This window comes from Clupea harengus, chromosome 16 (genome assembly GCF_900700415.2).
Source record: "Clupea harengus chromosome 16, Ch_v2.0.2, whole genome shotgun sequence".
Taxonomy (NCBI): domain Eukaryota; kingdom Metazoa; phylum Chordata; class Actinopteri; order Clupeiformes; family Clupeidae; genus Clupea; species Clupea harengus.
This window is the reverse complement of record NC_045167.1, coordinates 17,353,350-17,377,577: the sequence shown is the minus strand read 5'-3', so window position 1 is coordinate 17,377,577 and position 24,228 is coordinate 17,353,350. Positions and strand designations below refer to the sequence as shown.

At 46.7% G+C, this 24,228-nt stretch overlaps 1 protein-coding gene across 1 annotated transcript in view; it reads left to right on the top strand.

The window, feature by feature from the left end:
• adamts1 (ADAM metallopeptidase with thrombospondin type 1 motif, 1) overlaps positions 1-23,585 on the top strand; it is a 30,598-nt gene extending 7,013 nt beyond the window's left edge. The window contains exons 2-17 of the mRNA XM_042710166.1: positions 1,894-2,026; positions 2,205-2,372; positions 4,119-4,402; positions 6,776-6,959; positions 7,204-7,379; positions 7,688-7,863; positions 8,309-8,989; positions 9,100-9,118; positions 17,228-17,996; positions 18,989-19,329; positions 19,444-19,576; positions 19,748-20,205; positions 20,326-20,512; positions 20,872-21,050; positions 21,169-21,344; positions 21,477-23,585. Of these exons, the coding sequence (XP_042566100.1) occupies positions 1,894-2,026; positions 2,205-2,372; positions 4,119-4,402; positions 6,776-6,959; positions 7,204-7,379; positions 7,688-7,863; positions 8,309-8,989; positions 9,100-9,118; positions 17,228-17,996; positions 18,989-19,329; positions 19,444-19,576; positions 19,748-20,205; positions 20,326-20,512; positions 20,872-21,050; positions 21,169-21,344; positions 21,477-22,206 (4,794 nt within the window). The 3' untranslated portion in view covers positions 22,207-23,585. The remainder of the gene's footprint in view (positions 1-1,893; positions 2,027-2,204; positions 2,373-4,118; positions 4,403-6,775; positions 6,960-7,203; positions 7,380-7,687; positions 7,864-8,308; positions 8,990-9,099; positions 9,119-17,227; positions 17,997-18,988; positions 19,330-19,443; positions 19,577-19,747; positions 20,206-20,325; positions 20,513-20,871; positions 21,051-21,168; positions 21,345-21,476) is intronic.
• Positions 23,586-24,228: the final 643 nt, after the last annotated feature.

Genomic DNA, 24,228 nt, shown 5'->3' with positions numbered 1-24,228 from the left:
TGTCCAGAGCAGCAGATTACTGTATTTCTCTCCCCACCTCTCTCCTTCCCTCTCTCTCTCTCTCTCTCTCACACACACACTCTCTCTCTCTCTAACACACACTTATACCACACATTAAGATAATCCACTACAATGTTGTTGTATTTAGTTTCATCCAACCCTAATGTATCCAGGAATAATCCCAGTCTGATTCTAGTCTTATGTGTTCTGGACTCCTGGACTAGACGGTGGTAAACCCAGTTAAATGCACCACACGCATGAACTCTTGAAGAGGTCAAAATGTCACAGCTTTGCTAAGCTAAGTTCAAACTTTATATACATTATATTTATAATATACTATATATATAATATGCTTACATAGAGAATGCTGTTAAATTAAATTAAGAACACTGCAATTTTCACCTGCTGTGTCTGACAGGATCTCCAAAACCAACCAAAGGAAGAAACGAAAACCAAACAAACAAACAAAAATGAATGAATGGTTTGCTGAGTTTTGGAAAGCTTGCTCATTCATTTTTTTTTGTCCCAGTCTGAATGACAGAATTTTGACTGTCCCCAAGGGTTGCTTGGTAACGTGTCCAGCTCTTTTCCCACTGTCTGTCCATTCCTCAGCATGTGTCTGTATCTCCCGCCCGGAGACCCATCCATGACTCTGTGCTCGTCTCGCCGTACTGTGAATCACTACATAAAATTTCATTACCTGTGTCTGAGTGATGCAGTAACAGTATTTACTGTGTGTTTACTCATCCAAACAAGCAAACACACACACATGCACACACACACGCACACACACACACACACACACGCGCGCACACACTAATGCTTCTCCCTGAAATCCTTCTTGTCTCTTCAGAGATTGGACTTTAAGTGCCAGCGGCTCTTATGTGGGTTCGTAGTACAGTGAGGCAGGTGGTGCTGGTGTGTGTGTGTATGCGTGTGTGTGTGTGTGTGTTCCCACATGCACTAGACAGAGGGCAGCCTGTTCCCAATTCGCAGCAGCAAGTGTAAAAACACACCCAAAGCCGCTCACACAGCGCGTCTGTCAACAACACTTTGGCAGTAGGAATCACCCCAAGCCCAGGGGTGTCTGAGTGTGTGTTTTTTTTTTTTCCAGAACGTGTGTTTGTGTGTCTGTGTGTGTGCGTGAGTATGTGTGCGTGTCCACATGAGAGAGAATGTGCAAAAAATAGAGATTGCATTAATGAGAGGACGAAGATGTGCAGAGCATTGGGGAGCATGTGTGTTACACATATGCACATGCACACACACACACAGACAGACACACAATCACACACATACAGACACACACACACACACACACACACACACACACACACACACACAGGCACACATGCACATGCACACACACACACACAAAAGACACACATACACGCGCGCAGTCTGATTGATTAATTTAGATAAGAGCATAAGCCTGGAAGCTCAACCTGATTGATCTATGTGGGAGACAGACTACTGATCAATGCCTACCAACACACACCACCAAAAACACTCACCATACACACACATATATGTTTATGTATGTATGTGAGAGTCTGTACACGTGTGTGTGTTAGTGCCAAGTCCACAAAAGCATGTCACAAGCTGTTTCCATGTTCCAGAGAGACTTAGCTCATTATGTAATTGTGTGCCCTCTGGTGAAACCATGTTTGTGTGTTGCTCTAGGCGTGTGTGTGTGCGTCTGTTTGTGTGTGTGTGTGTGTGTGTGTATGGAACAAGAGTGAAAAAGAGAATGGTTTGCTCAGTCTGTGATTACATTCCTCATGAGACTAATGTCTCTCTCTGTGTGTGTGTGTGTGTGTGTGTGTGTGTGTGTGTGTGTGTGTGTGTGTGTGTGTGTGTGTGTGTGTGTGTATGTGTGTGTGTGTGTTGCAGGATCTGTGTGGGCACCACTCCTGTGATACTCTGGGTATGGCAGACGTTGGCACCATTTGTACGCCAGAGCGGAGCTGCGCTGTGATAGAAGACGACGGCCTTCACGCTGCCTTCACAGTTGCTCATGAGATAGGTGAGTATTCACACTCTGTCACACACACACACACACACACACACACACACACACACACACACAACTACAGATCTGTATGGCTCTGATTGCTGACTATTGTAACACCATATTGATATTCTTTGGTGTATGTGTGTCGGGGGGTGTGTGTGTGTGTGTGTGTGTGTGTGTGTGTATGCAGGGCACCTTTTGGGCCTGTCTCACGATGACTCTAAGTTCTGCGAGGAGCGCTTCGGCTCGTTGGAGGACAAGAGGCTCATGTCGTCCATCCTCACCTCCATCGACGCCTCCAAACCTTGGAGCCGCTGCACCTCCGCCACCATCACCGACTTCTTCGACGACGGCAACGGTGAGTGAGAGAGAAGAGAGGAGACGGAAGATTGAGCTCGAACTAAAAAAGCGTCATCAAGACATGTCATATTATTAGCTAGGCCCTGAAAAGGAATTGGAGTGAAAGGGAAGCCTGGCTGGGGTGAGCTGGTGTTGCTAATCATGAGCAGCGAGACCCACGGATGTCACTGGTTTTACTGCTGTAATGCAATACCAAATAATGTCGTATAAAAGAACAAATATAGCTTCAGCGAGTACTAACCGCTTCTTCAGCAGAAGAGAGTTTAAGATGGGGAGGGTAAGTGGAAGTGTTCGGAGGAGACATCCTGCAGTCTTGGCGTCCCATGATGTCCGAATCCCCCTGGCTATGCCAGAGGAAAGAGAGAAGACAGAGGAGATAGAGACATGGTGGGTGGAAAATATGGGGGACCAGGGCTGGATTCAGAACTAAACCAGTAAAGACACTTGAAACTACACTATGCAAATGGTTCAATGTAGTTGCTAGTTTAGGGGTGCAGGTCTGGTCCTGTGGGTGAAGTGTTGGCTAGGAAGGTAAAGTTTCAGTCAGGGTTTCTCTTCTCGAACTTTAGGACTCTCTGTACTGAGAGACTCTGTACTGTCTCTGTAAGGGAATTCTCAGTCCCTCTGGACCAGAACAAACAGGATTTTCAAGAAGGGAACTCAAGTAAACACTTAATCACTTAAGTAAGTAAGAAAGAAAGTAGGAAAGAAAGAAAGAAGAGGAGAGGAGAAGAGAAGTGAGGAGTGAAAAGGAGAGAAGAAACAGGAGAGGTGCGTGGACTGGAGATAAGAGAATAGGCAAAGATGAACGATAGAGAAAAGAGAGGGAAAGGTTCAGGAGAGGAAAAGAAGTGAGGGTTTAAGAAAGAAGAGAAGACCAGTAAGCAGAGGATGAAAAGAGGGCTGTAGAGAAGGAGAGAGAAGGAACAGAACAGAGAAGTATTTTTTTACTCCTTTATTACCTGCACGTGTGTTACACTGCCTGGTTTTCCCCTTCCAATAAACTAATTGAGTTGCCAAGTCACAAATCATTTGCGCGTGTATGCATACAAAGACACACAAACACACTCATTTCTCCAAGGAGCTGAATAGGAAAAAAACAGTAAAAGCTGGAAAAGAACATCCATTCCTTCTTGACTCTTTCTCCTGTTACCCTCTTTTTCTCCCCCCGTCTTCATGTCTTTCTACTAATCCCTGCTCTCATGTCCATTTACTTGCCCCCTCATTCTGATTTTTAGCCTCACCATTACGCTGTACAAGTTCCTCTCCCGCTCCCTGTCCATCTCTCTCTCTGTCCCATGCGCTAGAATGCAGAGTAGGAGGAGTGTACTGTGCCATGGACTCCTCTGGCCTCCCCTGTCCTGTAGGGTTAGCAACATTTTAAGGCTATAGAAACGCTTGGCTAACCACTAGTATTTTGATGATGCTGTTTTATACTATCCTCAGCAGTGAATGGAATGAATGTCTGTCCTGTGTCTGTGAATGTATTATGTATTTATGCTTTCTCTGATCTTGGATCTGTTGTTGTATTTTTGTGTGACTCTCCCTAGTTACTTTATGTGCATCATTAATATTACTGGCAAGTATGACAACTTTTTATATCAAGTTTTTTTTTGTTCAACCATTTCTTTTTGTTTTTCTTGTCAAAACTCCCTCTATCTATCTATCTATCTATCTACCTATCCATCTATCTATCTCTCTATCTATCTACCTATCCATCTATCTATCTATCTTCACACAATAGCTGAGTGCCTGTTGGACTCTCCGCGGACACCCATGTTGGGCCCAGAGGAGTTGCCGGGGCAGAGCTACGACGCGGTGCGGCAGTGCCGGCTGGCGTTCGGCCCTGAGTACACGGTGTGCCCGGGCATGGACGTGTGCGCCCGCCTGTGGTGCGCCGTCATCCGCAAGGGCCAGATGGTGTGCCTGACCAAGAAGCTGCCCGCCGTGGAGGGCACCCCATGCGGCAAGGGCCGCATCTGTCTGCAGGGCAAGTGTGTGGACAAGACCCGCAAAAGACACTACTCGGTAAGACAGGGGGACAAGAGACACTACTCAGTAAAACAGGGGGACACGAGACACTACTCAGTAAGACAGGGGGACAAGAGACACTACTCAGTAAAACAGAGGGACAGGAGACACTACTCAGTAAAACAGGGGGACAAGAGACACTGCTCGGTAAAACAGGGGGAAAAGAGACACTACTCAGAACAGGGGGACAAGAGACACTACTCAGTAAGACAGTGGGACACGAAGAGTGAGAGAGAGAATGGGTGGAAACTATATGAACTATATGAGACTATATGAAAGGACTGGGAATATTTGCGTTGGATAGACATATCCATAGTGATACACACGTTGTTTTTACATATATATTCTATAAGTAATGCAGAGGAGAAAGCGGTTGGAGAGAGGGATGGGTAGAAGAACACAATGAATGGATTGGAGGTGGACCTGTTGGATATATTCATCCAAACATACACACAGGCTTGGAAAATCCTACAAGAGGTCCACAAGGGAGAATGGCATGCGATGAGAGATGGAAAGATGGAGAGAACACAGGCAGGAGGGGTAGAAGGACTGGACCATAGGAGAAAGACAGAGTGAAGCAAAGAGAGAGAGAGCGGGAGGGAGGGAGGGAGGGAGGGAGGGAGGGGAACGTGGGAAGAGCTGTGGGATGTGTTGGATAACAGAGGCACACAGCAGGCCAGACCCAAACTGTGCCCCTGGCCATACCCTCGAGTGCCAGCACGCACAGCCCACCAAAGCTCTGCCAACCCCCCGGCCCTTTTCCTCTCTTCTTCTCTCCCTTCTCTCTTTCTCTCTCGCTCTCTTTCTCTTCCTCTCCCACTCTCTCTGTCTCTCCTACACACACTCATCCTGCAGCACACATGGAATTTACCCACAATGCCCTTGCTCTTCTGCATGGGCCGCCGAGTATTTCTGTCACCGTCTGACAAGTCATTACGCGTGTGCGGATTCGTTTATTCCAGGAAAGAGAATGTGTTCTTTGTGTGTGTGTGTGTGTGTGTGTGAGTGTGTGTGTGTGTGTCTGTGTGTGTGCGCGTAAGTGTGTGTTTGTCAATGCACGTCTGTTTGTCACATGAATTTATGAGATGCCACGCTATGCACTCCTCCTCTCTCTCTCTCTCTCTCTCTCTCTCTCTCTCTCTCTCTTTCTCTCTCTCTCTCTCTCTTCTTTTGGCACCTGCTCACAGAGTGTGTGCATGGTGTTTTTCAGTCGGTTGGCACAGACTCACTCACTTGTGACAGCGCAGGCTTTTAATGGCCTGGCACACACAGACACAAACAAGTATGCAGACACACAAATGCATGCGTACGCACACACACACAGACACACACACACACACACACACACACACACACACACACACACACACTCAAGACATAGTGTTTTTATAGGCAGACTGGAAAACTCTCAAAGATGCACACACACACACACACACAAATATTTGCGTGAAAAATGTGTTTGTTGTGCACAGCATTAGAGTTCCTCCATGAAGTTTATTTATGTGTCTGAGACAAATAACCATTTTTGGTAACGTTGGCGTTTCAGCGGAATGGTTTTCTTTTAACATTCAACGTATTTTTGTCGAAAGATTCGCCTACTTATTGGTCTAATTTATTGGTGTCACTGATGGATACTGTCATGACACATACATATGCAAAAATCAAACAGAAAAAAAAAAAAACGCAAAAAGATATGCATCCAGAACTATAAAACGTACAGTTACAGATTTCACTGGGAAATGATGAGAGCTTGAGTTTTATTCCATCAGTAAAGTGATGGTGATCACTTAGTTTACACCAGTGAATGTAAACTGTCCCCTGTGAGCTCCTCTTTGTGTAACTTTCTGTGTCCAGTGAGAGTCGAGGCAGGCACCTCACCGGCTTTGAACATGAGACTTGGTGGGCAGTCAGGCAGTGGAGCCATTCTCAAGGGCCCTCTGTTGAGCCTGCTCATTGAGGCATTGAGTTTCCTCCTCCGAGGGCCTTATCGAGTTTATTGAGTTTGGATGGGGGTATGATCATGTTCTAGTCACAAGAGTGTGATGAGTTTTTTCTTCATGCAAGTATACAATTTGACCTATTCTCTTTTTTTTCTCTTTTTTTCCTCACTCTCCTGTCCCATCTGTCTATCTTTTTTTCTCTTTCTCTATGCATTGCTTTTCTATACATTGTTCTGTTCTCTCCACTCTCTTTCTCTCTCTCTTTCCACTCTCTCTCTCTCTCTCACTCTCTCTCTCTCTCTACTCTCTCCATCCCTCTCTCTCTCTCTCCCCCTCTCTCTCTCTCTCACTCTCTCCATCCCTCTCTCTCTCTCTCTCCCCCTCTCTCTCTCTCTCTCTCTCTCTCTCCATCGTTCTATCCCTTCCCCAGGCCTCCAACCATGGCAGCTGGAGCTCATGGGGTCAGTGGGGCTCGTGCTCTCGCTCCTGCGGAGGAGGGGTGCAGTTTGCCCAACGCCTGTGCAACAACCCCCCACCCCGCAACAATGGCCGCTTCTGCACAGGCAAGAGAGCCATCTACAGGTCCTGCAATGTGTTGCCATGCCCCCCCAACAGTGAGTGAGACCCCAAGAGACGCATAATATCTCATATGCACATATCGCACACACACACACACACACACATGCATTCATACACTCATTAATAAAACTGTTGCTTGGGTTGGTAGAGAGACACATGTATGAGTCAAGACACATGAATTATGCAGACAAATCATACAAGCATTAGCATGCCTTAGCATAGCTTTCTGCAAAGTGCCCACCAAACACACCACACACACATCCTCTCTCTCCTCCGCAGTTAAGAGTTTCCGTCAGGAGCAGTGTGAGGTGAGGAACGGGCCCCAGACGGACCCCAAGGGCGTGAAGACGTACGTGGAGTGGGTGCCCAAGTTCGCCGGCGTCCTGCCCAAGGACATGTGCAAGCTGACCTGCAGGGCCAAGGGCACGGGCTACTACGTGGTGTTCTCTCAGAGGGTAATCAATGCTCTTTCGGTCAGCGCCTGTGCTGTTAATTACATGCCACATCTCCAATTGATTGGTCCCAGTGCACGAACAAACAAAAAGCAGGTCTATGCAGTGAAAAAAGCTTCAGTGAATGGATTCAGTCCAGTGAAGTGGTTAAGAATGGGTAGGAATGATTAAGTAGTCATGCAGTCATCCAGGAGCTAACTAGATAATTGGTTCAATGTTTTTGTCTAGATATGTTAAGCAATAGTGTTTGATACTGAATCCACAACGTTTTTTAATGCAAAATTCTGGTGTGTGTGTGTGTGCATACACAGGTGACTGATGGGACGGAGTGCAGACCATACAGTGGCTCAGTGTGTGTGAAAGGAAAGTGTGTACGCACGGGCTGTGATGGCATCATTGGGTCCAAGCTCCAGTATGACAAATGTGGCATCTGTGGAGGAGACAGCACAGGATGCATAAAAGTAGTAGGCAACTTCACCAAGAAGAGGTAAACCTTCTCTCTCTCTCTCTCTCTCTCTCACACACACACACACACACACACACACACACACACACACACACACACACACACATACAGGAGGATAATCATGCAAGATTTTCAAAACATTAGAGGTGGTAGTTGTCTTTCTACTCAAAAACATCCTTGCAGTTTTCCACTGTGGGCACTATCATCTTTCTGATATACATTTACAAATCCTCTGATAACACAATCACATATACACACACACTAACACACACACACACAGACACACACACACACAAACACTCACACACGCATACAAACACACACACACACACACACACACACCCTTTATATACATTATCTGATATCCAACGAGTCCATTTCATTTCTGTCTGCTAGATGTCATCCTTCACTCCTTTCATCCCTCACTCTCTGTCTTAATCTTTCCTCCTCCATTGCCCCTCCACAGTAAGGGCTACACGGACGTGGTGAAGATCCCCGAGGGCTCCACACACATCAAGGTGCGCCAGCACAAGCCCAAGGGCCAGCTCCGCTACACCGCCTACCTGGCCCTGCGCCGCCCCGGCGGCAGTGCCGGCGGCGACTACCTGCTCAACGGCAAGTTCATGATCTCCACCAGCGAGACCGTCATCCCGCTCAACGGCAGCGTGCTCAACTACAGCGGCTGGAGCCAGCGCGACGAGGAGCTCCACAGCATGGGCCCCGGGGCCCTGCGCGACGCCGTCACCGTGCAGATCCTGGCCACCGACAGCAAGAAGCCGCTGGACATCCGCTACAGCTTCTTCATGCCGCGGCTGATGCCCGGCGGCTCGGGCTCGTCTTCGTCTTCGTCGTTGCCGTCGTCGCCGTTGTCCAGCGGTGAGGTGACGTCGGCAGGGGCGTCCCCGGGAGCAGGGGCGGCAGCGTCCGTGCCGACGGTGCCCCCGGTTCCGGCGCCCGCTCCCCGGCCCGCGTCTACCACTCCACCGGGGCCGCAGTGGGTGACAGGCTCGTGGATGAGCTGCTCGCGGACGTGCGACACAGGCTGGCAGAGCCGCACCGTCCAGTGCAAGGACGCGCAGGGCCGGCTGGCCAAGGGCTGCCCGCTCTCCGCCCGGCCCTCGGCCTTCAAACACTGCCTGGTGAAAAAGTGCTGAGGAGCCGGGCCCTCCTGATTGGCTGGAGGCAGAGAGAAAAGAATGGAGGAGAGAGGGAATGGCGTTGGCGCTCTCACCCTTTCTCTCTCTCACTCCTCCTCAGCTCCTCCTCTTCCTGGATGGTGCCACAGACTCTCAGAGGTCACCCGGTTGACCCCTGTCTTCCACTTGAGCTTTTCCGCAGCTGAACGCTCTCGAGATTTATTTGGAGGCATGCCACTGACTGCTATAAGCCCCTCCTCTTTCGCCTGGGCCTGCCCTCCCCCTCGTAATCTCTTAGGCCACTCCCTCTTCCTCAACACTGCACCCTGTTTTTTTTCCGAACCTTCTCTTTTCTCTCGCACGGCCCCAAACGTTCCTGTTTTCGCTCCGTCCGTCTTCAAAGCGAAACTTGAAGCGCTGCCTTTTTTTTTATAGCAGGTTTGCTGGTGTTTGAGGTTGAGCCACTGCCCTGAGCACCAAGGGTTTGAACTATGACTGGGTGTGTGTGTGTGGTCTGCTGCCCGGCACAGGCAGGGGCGTATGTGAGGGACCACAGGACACAGAAGCAGTCCAGAGCTGCTGAACCACAGCCAGGGTGCAGGACTGACCAGAGTGCTGCTTCTCCTGGATGGACACTGGGGCTGGTCCGGCCATCGTGTGTGTGTGTGCGCATGTGTGCGTGCGTGTGTGTGTGTGTGTGTGTGTGTGAGAGAGTATATGTGCATTCTCCCTCCTCAGAGACTGTGTTTGAGAGAGGAGAAGCCTGACAGTGTGTACAATACAGTTCCATACCAGTTTATGTGTTTGAGTGTTAGTGTGAGTGTGTGTGTGTGTGTGAGAGAGAGAGAGAGAGAGTGTGTGTGTGAGTGAGTGCATAATGAATACGTGGTTTGTTTTTGTTTTGTTTTGTTTTTTAACTTTTTGTTTTTCTCTTGGACACTTGGTGCAGTTTCATATGTGTTGCCATGGGAACCCCATTGGGGTGCTACCATTGGTAATGCAGTTTCCATGGTGCCGATGTATGTCTGTCGGCTTGTCTTAAATTGACAATGTGTGCCCTGAAAACTCGCAAGCACAGCATGAGGGAAAACCTACCCTGTCAAACAGGTCCAATTACTCTTCAGTCTCTCTCTCTCGCTCTCTCACTCTCTCTCTGTCTGTCTCTCTCTCTCTCTCTCTGTCTCTTTTTCTCTTTTTTCCCATTCCACACTCATTCACTTTCATCCTCCCATCACTCAACTCTGCTTCATCAAAACAGACATTTTAAGCTAAAGACAGTAAACAAAGAGAACATGTACCATAAGGACACACACACACACACACACACACACACACACACACACACACACACAATCAGTGACTGAATATTACGCTGCCTTGTCCTCACCCATTCACACTTACTGTTCTGCCACCTAGCTATAAACAAGAAATCAAAAGGACTGTGTGCACGGGTCGTAAGAATAATAACAGTAACCTAGCAGAGATAGGTGAGTGTCAGGACTAGAGATACAAACATGTAACTCTTATCATACATACATAGAAAATAAAACAAAGAATGCACATATCTGAAGTCCAGATTGAGGCAGTGGTTGTCAGTGGCTATAAATGGGGGTGTTTCTTTGCTTTTGTGTGAGAAATGCCCTCTGTTGTAAACTGAGAAAGACCACCTGCCTTTATGATCAGTGGATAGAAACATACGCCTCCTGTGGCAAAAGCAGGGCATGACATCCACTATTGCCTGATGTGTGTGTGTGCGTGCGTGTGTGTGTGCGTGTGCGTGTGCGTGTGCGTGTGCGTGTGCGTGTGTGTGTGTGTGTACGTGCGTCTGTGTGCGCGTGTGTGTGCGCGTGTGTGTGCGTGTCTGTTTGTGCGTGTGTGTGTGTGTGTGTGAAGAAGGGTGGTGGGTGTTGGGGATGTATAGTCTCACCTTGAATTACGAAGCCTTAATTATTTAAAGACCCACAGGTGGTCCAAACCCAACCTAGACCACAGCCTTGGGGTCCGTCTGAGTACAGTCAGTTCAAATACCATTCAGCCACGTTAAGACATGAGCAGGTTTGCCATTCAGAACCTGTCCCACACACACACACACACACACACACCCTCACATACACACACACACACACACACCCTCACATACACACACACACCCTCACATACACACACACACACACACACACACCCTCACATACACACACACACACACACACACACACACACACACACACACACATACACACACACAAGTGTAGTTGTCCTAAACTCACAGTGGTCTCTCTCTATCTGCATCTCTCTTTCTCTCTCTCTTCTGCTCAGACCACCGGAAACACGGCACTGAATTTATAATTTATTGTTTGTAAACTGGTATGTGAAAGAAAAGAAAACATGCTGAATCTATTTATTATTATGAGTCATTTTTGTATGATAAGTACTATTTAACTAGGAATATGACTGAGCAGATTATTTCCTTTTAAAGAAAATAGTGTTTGTTTTTTGTTTGTTTGTTTTTTTTCCTAGTTATTTGTATGACCATGTGTATATAAAAAAATCTATATTTAAATGTTCGCGATTTATTCTTCTCTCTGACAAGGTGTGTTTAGGACAAGCATCATTCCATCCATCCATTCCCTCATCCATCAGTTCATCCCTTCATCTGTTCATCCCTCCATCCCAGCCTTCTCTTGATTGCACATCGAAACAATCATCTGAAAGCCATTTTTTACACTCAAGTGCTTCTAACTGAATTTGATCTGTGAGGCCTCAGACGCCTGGGTCGTTCCTTATGACTTGGTTTGATTAAACATACCACTGAATGCACCTGCCTTCTCACCTGTCTCTCTTGTTTACACAACTCAGGACTGTGTTTGTGTGTGTGTGTGTGTGTGTGTGTGTGTGTGTGTGTGTGTGTGTTTGTGTGTAAGCCTGCATGTCAGAAAGCCATTACAAAGGTCTTAGCATAAAACCTGCAATATTTAAAGAGACACTAGTGAGCTAACTAGTTAACAGCCAATCGATTTGCCAATACCACCAACAGCACTTTTGGCACTGATAAAAGCTACCTATCCTGCTCAATAATGTCTTTTGGCAATAAATGTGGTAAAATCATATTGTAAAAGCTGTTATCAAATTTTTTCTGACTAAATCGTGGATCTTCCGGGTGGCTGGTGGGAATGATATTTCATATTCACATGACCATATACCACCAAATGAATTTCAGGAAGTTAGCTACTTATAAAATATACCTTACAACCGTGTTAACCTCCATAATGTCATTTTAATGTATATTAAATACATGTATGTTATATATATATATATTATATACAGTTTTGAAAAATCACACTCACTGATGGTAGTAAGGCCTGTTTTCACCCAGTAGAGGGCGCTGCAGTAGTGCGATTCATCAGGAGGTTTCAGCAAGATGTATTGAAATGGTAGGTATTATAATGGTAGCAATGTGATTAATATAGTCATTGTATGAAAACAGTGTAGATGGCCAGACAATAGTGGTGAAATTACACAGGAGTGGGTCTCATCTCAGGCCACCATGGATGCAGTGTAATGGATGAACCTACCCTACAATGCAGCTCTAATCATGCTAATATTTAATGAGAAGAGGAGCCTACCCTTGATGGGTCAAATCTCCACAAGGTATAGTTTATCAGCAATTAAGCAGTTTATTTAATTATATCCAGTCAACAGTGTTGAGGTGTAGTGAACTACATGTAATTAAACTAGTGGTTGAACTACATTTTGCAGTAGCTTGCTGGTAGTTCAACTGTTAATTCATATTTGCATAGTGACTGAAGTAATTAAATTACTTTTTTGCCATTTTTATGTGGTTAACTACTGAAACTACAATACATTTTGGGCCATAAAAGGAAAGGAATGATTTTTATTTGACTACTGCTTCTTTGACCAGCCCTGCACCCTTTTTCCTTCATCCTGACTGCTGTGAAAGCATGCCAGGGCAATGTGTTTGTCAGGCAGCCCCCACCACACACTTGTCCTTTGGGTAGTGTAGTTTTTTTTTTTTTTTGTGACCAAGTAGGTACTTATTGCAATAAACTCAATTAAGTGGCAATTGTGACTTTTTTTTATTATATTTTGTTGTAATGTACATTGTCGATTTGATATTTTTTTTTAACAAAGTAGTTTGAATTCGTTTTTCTAAATAGATTTAATTAGCCAAATAAGATTTCTCCCAAGGGTAACTTTCCTGTAGTTGAACTTCTTCCAGTGTGAAGTAATTGGTAGCTTGCAAAGCAATGCTTTCAAAGTAGCTTCCCCAACATTGCCAGTCAGTCTCAACATGAACGAGTCACACTGAGATAACGTAAAATTGCTCTTGAATACAGCTGAATGAGTGTAAGAGAATATTCATTTTCATTATGAATGTTCTCTCTCTCCCTTCAGACACTCCTCACTTATCATAGACAGTGTTTTATTCAGTAACCACTTCTTAGGACCGGATGGAAGCAGCCCAAATCATCCATTTCATGTGGTTCCGCGTTCTCCAGTATGATGATGTTTGCCGTCTCTCTCAGTGCATTACAAGACTGCCATACCCAGCGACCTCAACTCCAGTATCTCTGATAACACAATAGTATTTATCAATTTTTTGGGGAATATACCAGTGCTTAAAGGATCAATATGTAATAAATGCATCATAAAAAAAAACATAAAATGACGATGATATGTCATCAGAGATTAAGGAAACATGCTAAACTGAAATACCGGATTCTCCTACAACAATGTTACAGCCAGTATATTCTCCTAAAATGTCTGTTCCAGAGCACAAGGTCTGTTTGTGTTTTGGCCTGTGTGATTCTGCCCACCACCCATTTCTCTAGTACCATGTCGACACCCCATGTTTCACACCCCAGTGTGCGACCGCCATAGAAGTAAGCAAACAAACTGGACCAACATTTCAAATAGAAACCACGTAGGCCAGGACCATACCTGTCAAGTCTCATTTTATCCGTGAGACTCAATATAATTTCTCATTTCTCATGTCTTACGTATATGACACTGAAGCTCATGGATTTTCACTCCCAATATTATAGAATTGTAATTACAAGTCCGTTACACCGCTATGCGGTGTGCAGTGCAACGAAATTTCAATATTCAGCATCACTGAACGACTTCTTATCTCGAGGCGAACCAGACAGGTTTACGAAATGCCATGTCAACTTGACCGTTGTGCAGGACCTGCACTCTCTCTTTTCTCTTCTCTCTTCCACTAGATCATCTACCTCTTGTACCACTAGGACCTGCACACTCTTCTCCTCCTCCTCTCTCCGCTCCTCTCTCTTCTCCTCCTCCTCTCTCTTCTCCTCCTCTCTCCGCTCCTCTCTCTAGCTCATCCTCTCCGCCCTCTGCCTCTAGTATCAGTGGCACCTGACCAGCCCTTGCTGACTTCACTTGACACTGGTGAGGGCACGTCTTAACTGAGATCTGCATTAGGCTGCAACAAAGAAGGACAGTAGGCTACTACTCCGAAATAGATGTGAAAGGATTTATATGTTATCTGTTAACCTGAGCAAAATGTTCATTTATCATTATTGGGGCCTTGAAAGAAGTAACTCAAACTCCAGTATGTAGCCTATTTTTGGAACAGTGGGCTTGTTTTTGGGATAACAGCCTTATCTTTGGCTAATTTAGGTTACAAAACCAGCCATGCATCTAGCTTACACTGACAGAGCATACAAATCCATACGAGCTGGTTTATAATTTGCAAACAATAGAAACACTTCAAACGTATACGCTGATCTACTTATAGTGTAGGACTAGTCCTCGCTTGCCATTGTCAAAGTTTAATGTTGAGCTCGTATTGTGCTCGTTAGTGTAGGTTCAGTGTCCTCAACCTGGCAACCTGGTGAGCTTCGAGTCTGGGGAGGGGGGAGACAATTCTCTCCAATATTTTGAATATGGAATGCAGTACCGATTTTGAACGCTTGGTTTTGCTACAAACGCTACATATTTCTCCTTTGAGTAATTAGTGATGGAAAGCGAATATTGGTCTGATAAACTCATCATGCCAATTCAGATCTAGCCCATCTCCTTCCACGTCAAGGTCAAAGGTCAAAGTAAAGACACTACAGAGAGAGAGAGAGAAAGAGAGGGTGAGAATTTGCAAATATTCTCATCCTACCTCTATAAAGTGGTGTCTCACCCTGTCCTTCTGTTCCCACTCACAATAACAATCTAATAACTGGTATAATTTCTGAAAACTCTCCTCCTCTCTTTTCTCACTAACAGAAAGGGTCAATATTCCACAGGAAACCACAAACTTAGTCAGAAGCAGTAACCCCAGACAACCCCGAGACACTTCAAATTTGGCAATGCCTCAAAACCACATCGCATTACCAAATCACCCTCGGCTAACCCCAAACTTCCAATGATGATTCCTCTGCGGAAGAATCAATTCATTGTCAAAAGTGGGACTTTACTGACATCTTGTGGTCATAATATATCATCTAAAATTATCTGGATCTTAATCTTTTTTCAGTCTGCTATGTGCTCAAAAGAAATCTTGACAATTATTACAAAGTGGTGATGCATTGGATTCGTTTTTTGTTGTGGGTGAAAATATCTCAGCTGGAATGATGGCATTCAAATCGCATTACTTTTGGTATCATCATTGGCCTTAACGAAGGGCCAAGGCATCGACCAAAATGGTAGAGCTTGACTGCCCCCTTGTGGACGAATGTAATTACAACACATCCTCAGGAGAAAAACCTGTTGCGTTTAAGGTGGTCTATGATTTCTGAGTCTCTGTAGCACTTGACTTCTCAGGTGAAGAGCAATGTTTCTCCACAATTGTAGGCCTACTATGAACGTCCTATAGCAACACCTCTCTCATTATTCTTACTATTCAACTTAACCATACATGTCCAGTCATCATTTAGTAACTCATATATAATTTGCACTCAATTAACAACGTATTCGGGCAATTCTCCCCTGTTTGTGGGTTTCCACTAAATGTATGTAAGTAATCACTAAGAGAAAGGACTGATATCATGGAGAGGCTGACAGAGGGAGCAATCATCCCACTCAATTGTTGCGCAAAAGTGTGTTCCTCTGTTCCTTGCTGTAATGTTTTATTTTGTTCTTGTACGGTATGTCCCCCTTCTCTCTCTCTCTCTCTCTTTCCGTCTGCTGGTTTAGGCCACGGCGGCAGATGAAATAGATGCCTTTTTGTGTTTTCACTTTGAAGTCTCAATTAATTACTCTCACCCGAGACACGAAATGGGAAATGTTTCCAAAAACAATGTGAATCGGTTACAGGGAGAGGACCAAAGGGTTCATTTGTGAAGGGTCTTCGCTGATTACGGCCTTGTCATATGAAATGTTTCAGCTGCACCGGGTGCACGGGGGCGGGAATCAGATCTGCTGAGGGGCGCAAGCCTCTGCCGTACATAGGAAAGTAAGCGCTACAGACCAAGTTCCACCTTAACAAGCCTTTGCATCAGACTCTCCTTACCCCGACTATCAGTCCCTCTTATCCCCGCCGACCAGCACACACAACTACGGTGCGATGTCCTCCCGCCCAGCCTGGTTTGACAAACCCGGTATACCAGAATAATCTCGGCCGGTCTCTTCGATCTATTCTTATCATCCCTATTAAGAATACTTTGAGCCCCACAATTTTCAAAATTAATGAGATACAGATGGCGTTAGGATATAGAGGACAGGGCAAGAGAAGTAACATTTTCCGAAGTCGGAAACTGACACATAAAAGGGAACATTGCAAGAATAAGGAATAGGAGATAATCCCACCCTGTGGCCGATAGAAAAGAGAGTTGGGGGAGAAAGGGGGGAGCTCTGTGAGTCCCAGTCCGGTGTGATTGATTATGGCGAAGTGCCAAGACTCTGCCGCGTTTTGTTGCGCACAAGATCGCGCTGTGTTAGATCAAAGGCTCAAGAAAAGGGCGGTCCCGGGCGGGGGGATATATAGGAAGCCGGGGTCCGAGTTACTTCTAAGGGGAAAGGAGAGCAGAGAGACACAGACAGCTGCACCGCACTGTACCAAAAGACAGACTTTAACAGCTGACACATTTTCTAGACAGAGTTAGAGACGTTCCTAAGAGTTGGGTCTGGAATCTGTAACTTTTGAAAGCGGAGCGTGACTGCAAGCCAATCGTTACTTTCTGTTCATTTTATTTTGCATTTTGTATTTATTGCGCCCTGAAGCAACGGTCAGCAGTGACATTAACATTTGTTTTGCACTGGATTTAGGTGAATTTTAGTGTTTTTCCTCTTCTTGTTTTTGTGCTAGTCTTGGGCACTCCGTGCACAAGATACAATTTTTGCAAATATTTGCAAACCTTACACGGATTTTCGCTGCAACTACACATTCAGTAAAAACTTATTTTCCCTTTTGGGGATTCAACAGGAATATGATGGAGTTTGTGCCTTTGGCGGTGTGTTTGCTCTGTACGCTTTGCGTTAGCGCCGGGCGCAGCGCGTTTGAGGAGAGTACGGTGGTGCCGGTTCGGCTCGACCCGGATCTTAGCCAGAGTGGGCAGTGGCGGACCCTTAACGTCGAGGCGCAAGAGAAGGAGACAGAAAAACGCCTCTACCGTTTGGACGTGTTTGGCGAGCAGATGGTCTTGGAGCTAGAGCCGGACCACACATTCCTGGCGCCCGGGTTTGTCTTCCATGTGGTGGGTAATCCTGGTTCGACCCCGCAGCCGGAGTCTGACAGTGGAGCAGAGGCACGGTGCTTTTTCTCAGGAACGGTCAACGGCGAGGCCAACTCCGCCGCTGCGCTGAACCTGTGCGGAGGACTTCAAGGCGGTTTCTACCTGAGTGGTCAAGAGTACTTCATCCAGCCACTCAATGTCAGCGGGGGCATCCAGTCCACAGATGAGGATCTTCATGTTATTCAGCGCAGGAGCAGGGGTTTCGTGGCGGAGGACGGCAGCTCCAAGTGTGGCGTTAATGAGGAGGAGGAACGGGTTAAGGAGAGCCCGCAAAAGCATACCTTGAATATGGACACAAACTCTGATTCAAAAGGTAAATGCCGTTTAACAACATGTAACTACTGTGTCGTAGAAAGTTTTTATGTGACTTTGATTCAATGAAGTAGTGTGGAAAAGTAAAGCGTATGATGATAAATACTTTAAATGACATCTGGATTTGCTTTTCGTGGAAGTTTCTTTTTTTTGTCTAACGTTATTTCCCCTCACGGCATGCCCTCATTGACATGGCCTTATCACGTGCTTTTTGACGCATGAAATGAGCCTCTAAAGATGTAATACCCGGTATATGGCGTATGCGCCTTTCAAAGCGCCGTCAGCACATTTTCGAGCCGTCAAACTTCATATTTCCTCTCTTCACTAATGCGAAATGTAGTATTTTATGTAGTTTGCCCAATCTATGTCCAAACAAATGGTGCCTGGTTCTTTTAGACGTCAGTGTGTTGCTGGCCAGCGCCTTAAAGCTATCAGAAGAAGATCTGTATTTCAGCTAGTGATTTTGGGTTGAGGTCTCGGGAGGGTTAACGGGGAGAGGGTACAGCTCTCCATCCGTATACGCAGGATCAGGGGGAGGAGAGGTAATAGTGGTAAGGGGCGGGAAAGACCGAAGGGAGGGAGGGAGGGAAGTTCAGGATTGGTAAGACGTGTAAAGTCGTCTCCTGGTACCGCACGTTGCGTCGTACAGCCTCCGTCAGAGATATTTTGCCAGGGGGATTGTCGACAGCCTTTTCCGCCAAATTTCCTACCAGAGAAGGTCAGACTGAAAATGCTGTTTTTTTCCGCCGAGGAGGCGGTACTGATTTAGGGCTGAGTCATGTTACGTTTCTAAGAGCAACCTGAGACTCAGCCTCACTTAGTGATTTTCTTCCTGTGAGATCCAATGCTATGAAATACTCATAAATTAGACGTATTAAACTCTAGCTCGATTTAATGACGTGACTCTTTTAAAGGCGAACAACAAAGTAATTTGTCTGTTCTGTTTTATTGATATCTAACCAGGCTGCATTTTCTCCCCCTGTATTTCCACAGCGCACCATCGCTCGCGGCGCTTCGTGTCCACCCCGCGCTATGTTGAAATCATGCTGGTGGCGGACCAGTCCATGGCGGAGTTTCACGGTGCGGGCCTGAAGCCATACCTCATGACCATCATGGCAGTGGCATCGCGCCTCTATCGCCACCCAACCATTCACAACTCCATCAGTCTGGCCGTGGTAAAGCTGCTGGTGGTGTACGACGAGCAGCACGGGCCCGACGTCTCTTCCAACGCTGCGCTGACGCTCAGGAACTTCTGCCAGTGGCAACGACAGCACAACCCGCCCAGCGACCACAACCCCGAGCATTATGACACAGCGGTGCTGTTTACCAGACAGGTGAGCATCAGCCACTCTTCACTCACCTTAAATGACTCCCCAGAATATAAATAGGAAGAGATAAGTGAAAGAGTCTAAAGGCTAAAGTGTGTTCTGTCTCCTGGTGCCCTGTAGGATTTGTGTGGCGCCCATTCCTGTGACACTCTGGGGATGGCAGATGTGGGCACTGTGTGTGACCCGGAAAGGAGCTGCTCCATTATTGAGGACGATGGACTACAGGCGGCCTTCACTGTGGCACACGAACTTGGTAAGAGGCACTGATGCAAATATACTCTCAGCAACTAACACTGTTAGACATTCGCATAACTTCGTTAACATATATAAATTACATTTGGAACACAGTGAATGTAAACATTTTGATCTGTATCTATTAATATATAATACTGACTCCTTTTTCCTCAATGTTCCCCTTCTGCAGGTCATGTTTTCAACATGCCCCACGACGATGCCAAGCAGTGTGCCAGCGTCAACGGTGACCACTGGAGCTCTCACATGATGGCGTCCACCCTCTCGAACCTGGACCAGCTGCGGCCCTGGTCCCCGTGCAGTGCCCTGATGATCACCTCCTTCCTGGATAACGGCCACGGCCAGTGCCTCCTCGACAAGCCCCAGAAGCCCCAGGTTCTGCCCCAGGCCCTGCCGGGCACCGTGTATGATGCTGACCGGCAGTGCCGGTTGACGTTCGGTGACGAGTCCCAGCACTGCCCGGACCTGAGCACCACCTGTGCTGCACTGTGGTGTACGGTCACGACCTCCAATGGCCTGCTGGTGTGTCAGACGAAGAACTTCCCATGGGCAGACGGGACACCCTGTGGCCATGACAACTACTGCCTGGCCGGCCAGTGTCTCAGCAAGAGCGAAGCAGCCAAACACCAGGTGAGTGACGATGTGACTTTTATGTTGTTCACTGGTGGCGCTGGAACCGGTTGTGTTGGGTCTGATTGGTGTTTCTAGTGTCTGATCATGATTCCTATTTCTCTCTCTCTCCTGGCTCAGACTCCGGTAAATGGTGGTTGGGGAACGTGGGGACCATGGGGAGACTGTTCTCGGACTTGTGGAGGAGGCGTGCAGTATTCCTTCAGGGACTGTGACAGCCCCACACCCAAAAATGGAGGCAAATACTGTGAAGGCAAAAGGATCCAGTATCGTTCCTGCAACACTGAGACCTGCCCCGAAAGCAATGGTAAGAGAACTGTCACTATCATTAACAGTTCAGCCTTAATTATTATGGTAACTACCTTGAACTCTAATAAAGTGTAACTCCACCCCCAACTCTGAGCCTAACTCCACCCACTGCATAGTTTAGAAAAATACTCAAAAGTGGGCAAGGGGCTGAGAGGGAGGACGTAAACTCCTGTGAATGATGACTCTTCATAAAATTCGTCATTTTGTTTATATTAACACCATGGTCGATGTGTTTAATCACAGTACAGTCATAGCATTTAAATTACAGCTAAAAAACACATTTAAGTGTGTAGTACCTCTTCAAGCTAAACTAAGGCTCACTCTTAACTGTTTTGCACCCTTGCTCTCTTTACGCAGGTTTGACATTCCGTGAAGAGCAGTGCCTGGCCCACAATGACATCTCCTCCCAGGTGTCATTCGGATCAGGTGGGGGAGTCGAGTGGGTGCCAAAATATGCCGGAGTATCACCCAAGGATCGCTGCAAGCTGGTGTGCCGTGCCAAGGGAACAGGCTACTTTTTCATCCTTAAACCTAAGGTAGGTTAACTTTGAGCTGCTCAGTTCATTATCTCGACTCCACTGATACCACTGTCATTAACTACTTCAACTTGATGAGGTCAGGAGAATAATGAGAGCTTCTCTCTATTGCCCCCAGGTGGCTGATGGCACTCCCTGCACCCCAGACTCCACATCAGTGTGTGTGCAAGGCCAGTGTGTGAAGGCAGGCTGTGATCGCATCATCGGCTCCAACAAGCGCTTCGACAAGTGTGGTGTCTGTGGTGGTGATGGGTCTACCTGCAAGAAGGTGTCTGGTTCTCTGGACCGTGCAAGGTGAGACTACCCTCCATGTAACTCTGGGTCTTTCAGAAATAGCTCAATTAAACTACAGCCTTCAGCTGGTTAGAGGCAAAGTAGCTGCTAGTAGTGGTTAAACATGCTAATAAATCTCTTTGTCTTGTTCAGGCCTGGCTATATGGACGTGGTGACTATCCCTGCTGGTGCAACCCTGGTGGATGTCAAACAGCGTAGCCCCGGCGGCCGTCGTCACGACAACAGCTACCTGGCAGTCAAGCGTCAGGACGGTACCTACCTTCTGAATGGCGACTACAAGCTGACGACGCTCGAGACAGACATTTCTTTGCGGGGGGCACTGTTGCGCTACAGCGGCTCCTCTGCCACCTTGGAGCGTTTGCGGAGCTTCGCCCCTCTGCCCGAGCCCCTGACCATACAGGTGCTGTCTGTGGGAGAGACCCCACGGCCGCGAGTCAAGTACAGCTACTTCACTCCGCGCCCTGCCGCCACCCCTGGCAGCTCCCCGAACCGCCCGTCCATCAACGCCATCCGGGAGGTCGGAGGAGCCGAGTGGAGCCTGCGCGAATGGGGGCCGTGCTCACAGACCTGCGGCGGTGGCATACAGCAGAGAGAGGTGCTGTGCCTGGACGCCCAGGGACGCCAGTCCAGGGAGTGCCCAGAGGAGCTCCGGCCGGCGGCCACCCGGACCTGCTCCACCCAGCCCTGCCCCAGCTGGCTCCTGGGCGAGTGGTCCAACTGCTCCAAGACCTGTGGCCGGGGCTTCCGGAAGCGTATGCTGCGCTGCGTGGGACACGATGGCCGGACGCTGCCCAACGAGAGCTGCAATTCCAAAGACAGGCCACGACCCCTGCTCGACCTGTGCAACCAGACTGCCTGCTAGGACTGACTGAGTCCAGTCCCAGTCTTATGAACAGCAGCTCCAACAGCCTGAGCCAGCCAGCCTGCTAACATTTTAGGCTAATAAATGAATGCAGAGTCCCCTGTTTGGCAGTGACTGCAGAAAAGCCTTGAGTCCAGTGGGCAAAGAGGCTGTCTTGTTGGTATCCTGGTATGGGTAAATGGGAAGAGACATTGCCAGCTCTTCACCACACACAGACTTGGCATGGTCAGACTTGCCCCCACCCCTATTCCATGCCACCTGGCACAGGGGCACAGATTGGCATAGTGGTACCACAGAGGTAATGGAAAAAGCAAATCCTGAAGAGCACACCTGTCTTTTCTTCAAGCGTACTGCTTCCTGTGCCAGCGTCATACGTGTGTGAATGTGTGTATGTGTTTATGTGCGTGTGCTAATGTATACATGCATGTTCTCATGTGTATGTGTGTAGTCATGTTTATATTACCTGTTCAAGCTGGACTGGACAGAGAGATTTTTTTTTGTTTTTGTAATTAGTGCAGAAGAATTATAGAGAAAGGAGAGAAAGTTACCGAGGGAAATGCAGGAATTCAATCTAAAGGACACCTTAACAGAAGTGAGCATATAAGGGTTTGGAATTTGGTTATATGTGTGTCAAATCTTCTCTGGACTTGTCTGAGGACTTTTCACAGCATGGGTCTTGGGAGGAGGGGGGTTGGGGGGTCAAAGGATGCAATCAATCATTGTCCACATTACGAGCAGTACAACTTGCTGTTTTTCCCACCCATTTAAATTTCAATACTACGTCGTCGAGCTGTCCGATGTGTCCACTCCATTCCTGTTGCATACGCTGCTATTTAAAAAAAAAAATGTTGTTTTTGCCGTTTAGCATTCACAAGCTACCCCTTTACAGTAAAAGACTCTGGGAGGAAGGGTGCAAAATGACACGTGCATCCGTCCCAAGCCTAGTCTTGCCATGAGGGAAGAGACGGGTGGGGAGGGAGGGACAACTTAGGGGAGTGAGAAAGACCAAAGATAGTTTTTTTCTGTGCCTTAGGGGAGTGTGTGGTAATATATGTACGTCTGTGTGTGTATGATTGTGGAGATGTACTGAGGGACTTCTCTCCTGATAATACTTCATAAGTAAGTCTCTCCTGCCTTCTAAGAAGGGTTGTGCCTTTGATTTTTTTTATTTTTTTTTATTAGGTGTTTTTGTACAGAATATCCAAACATTATTTATTTTTGTACAGCCTGTTTAATATAATCTTGTGGCTTTTTATTATTATTGTATTTTTATTTGTTATTATTATTGAAATAACAGAAGGGGTAGAGTCTATAGAGTATTTATACGGTCTGATATATATGGTCTTAGGTTTATGAATAAAGTATCAAATTGACCTGTGGACTGTTGTCACGAGTGTTCACTTATTCTTTCCATTCAGTTGTTTATACAACAGAGGGCCACATCAACATGTACATGTTAACCCAAAGGATGAGCCTATCTTCCAGTCATATGCATACATGAATAAATAACACACAAGTATTAACTAATACCAACACATTTGTGACTAGTAATTACTGTAGACATCGGCTACAATAACTTTCTGAACAGGGGTGGGTGGGAGAAGAAAGCTGTATAGGAAGAAAAAAAGTCCTTGTAAACTTCTACTGAGTGCAGAAGGTAGTAACACATTTTATCCAGTGGGTGGTGGGTGTCCAGACTTGCCACTGGGTTTCTTACCCTGAGGAACACCTACAGGAAGTCAGTAATCTGTAATTATGGTTTAAAAGCCATGGCGATTGGCATAATTGAGTGAAACCATGAGGGCCAGCTTCACAGCAGATGCTCTAAACAATGGTTCTGCTCATGAGAGGAATGCTTCACAGACCCTTTACTCACGCTTCTGCCGACTAAAGATGTTTCACAGACTCCCAGAGATAGAGGTTCTTCAAATCCTTTTTTGACCAGTTAACTGTGACCTACATAAACACACACACACACACACACACACACACACACACACACACACATACACACACACACAC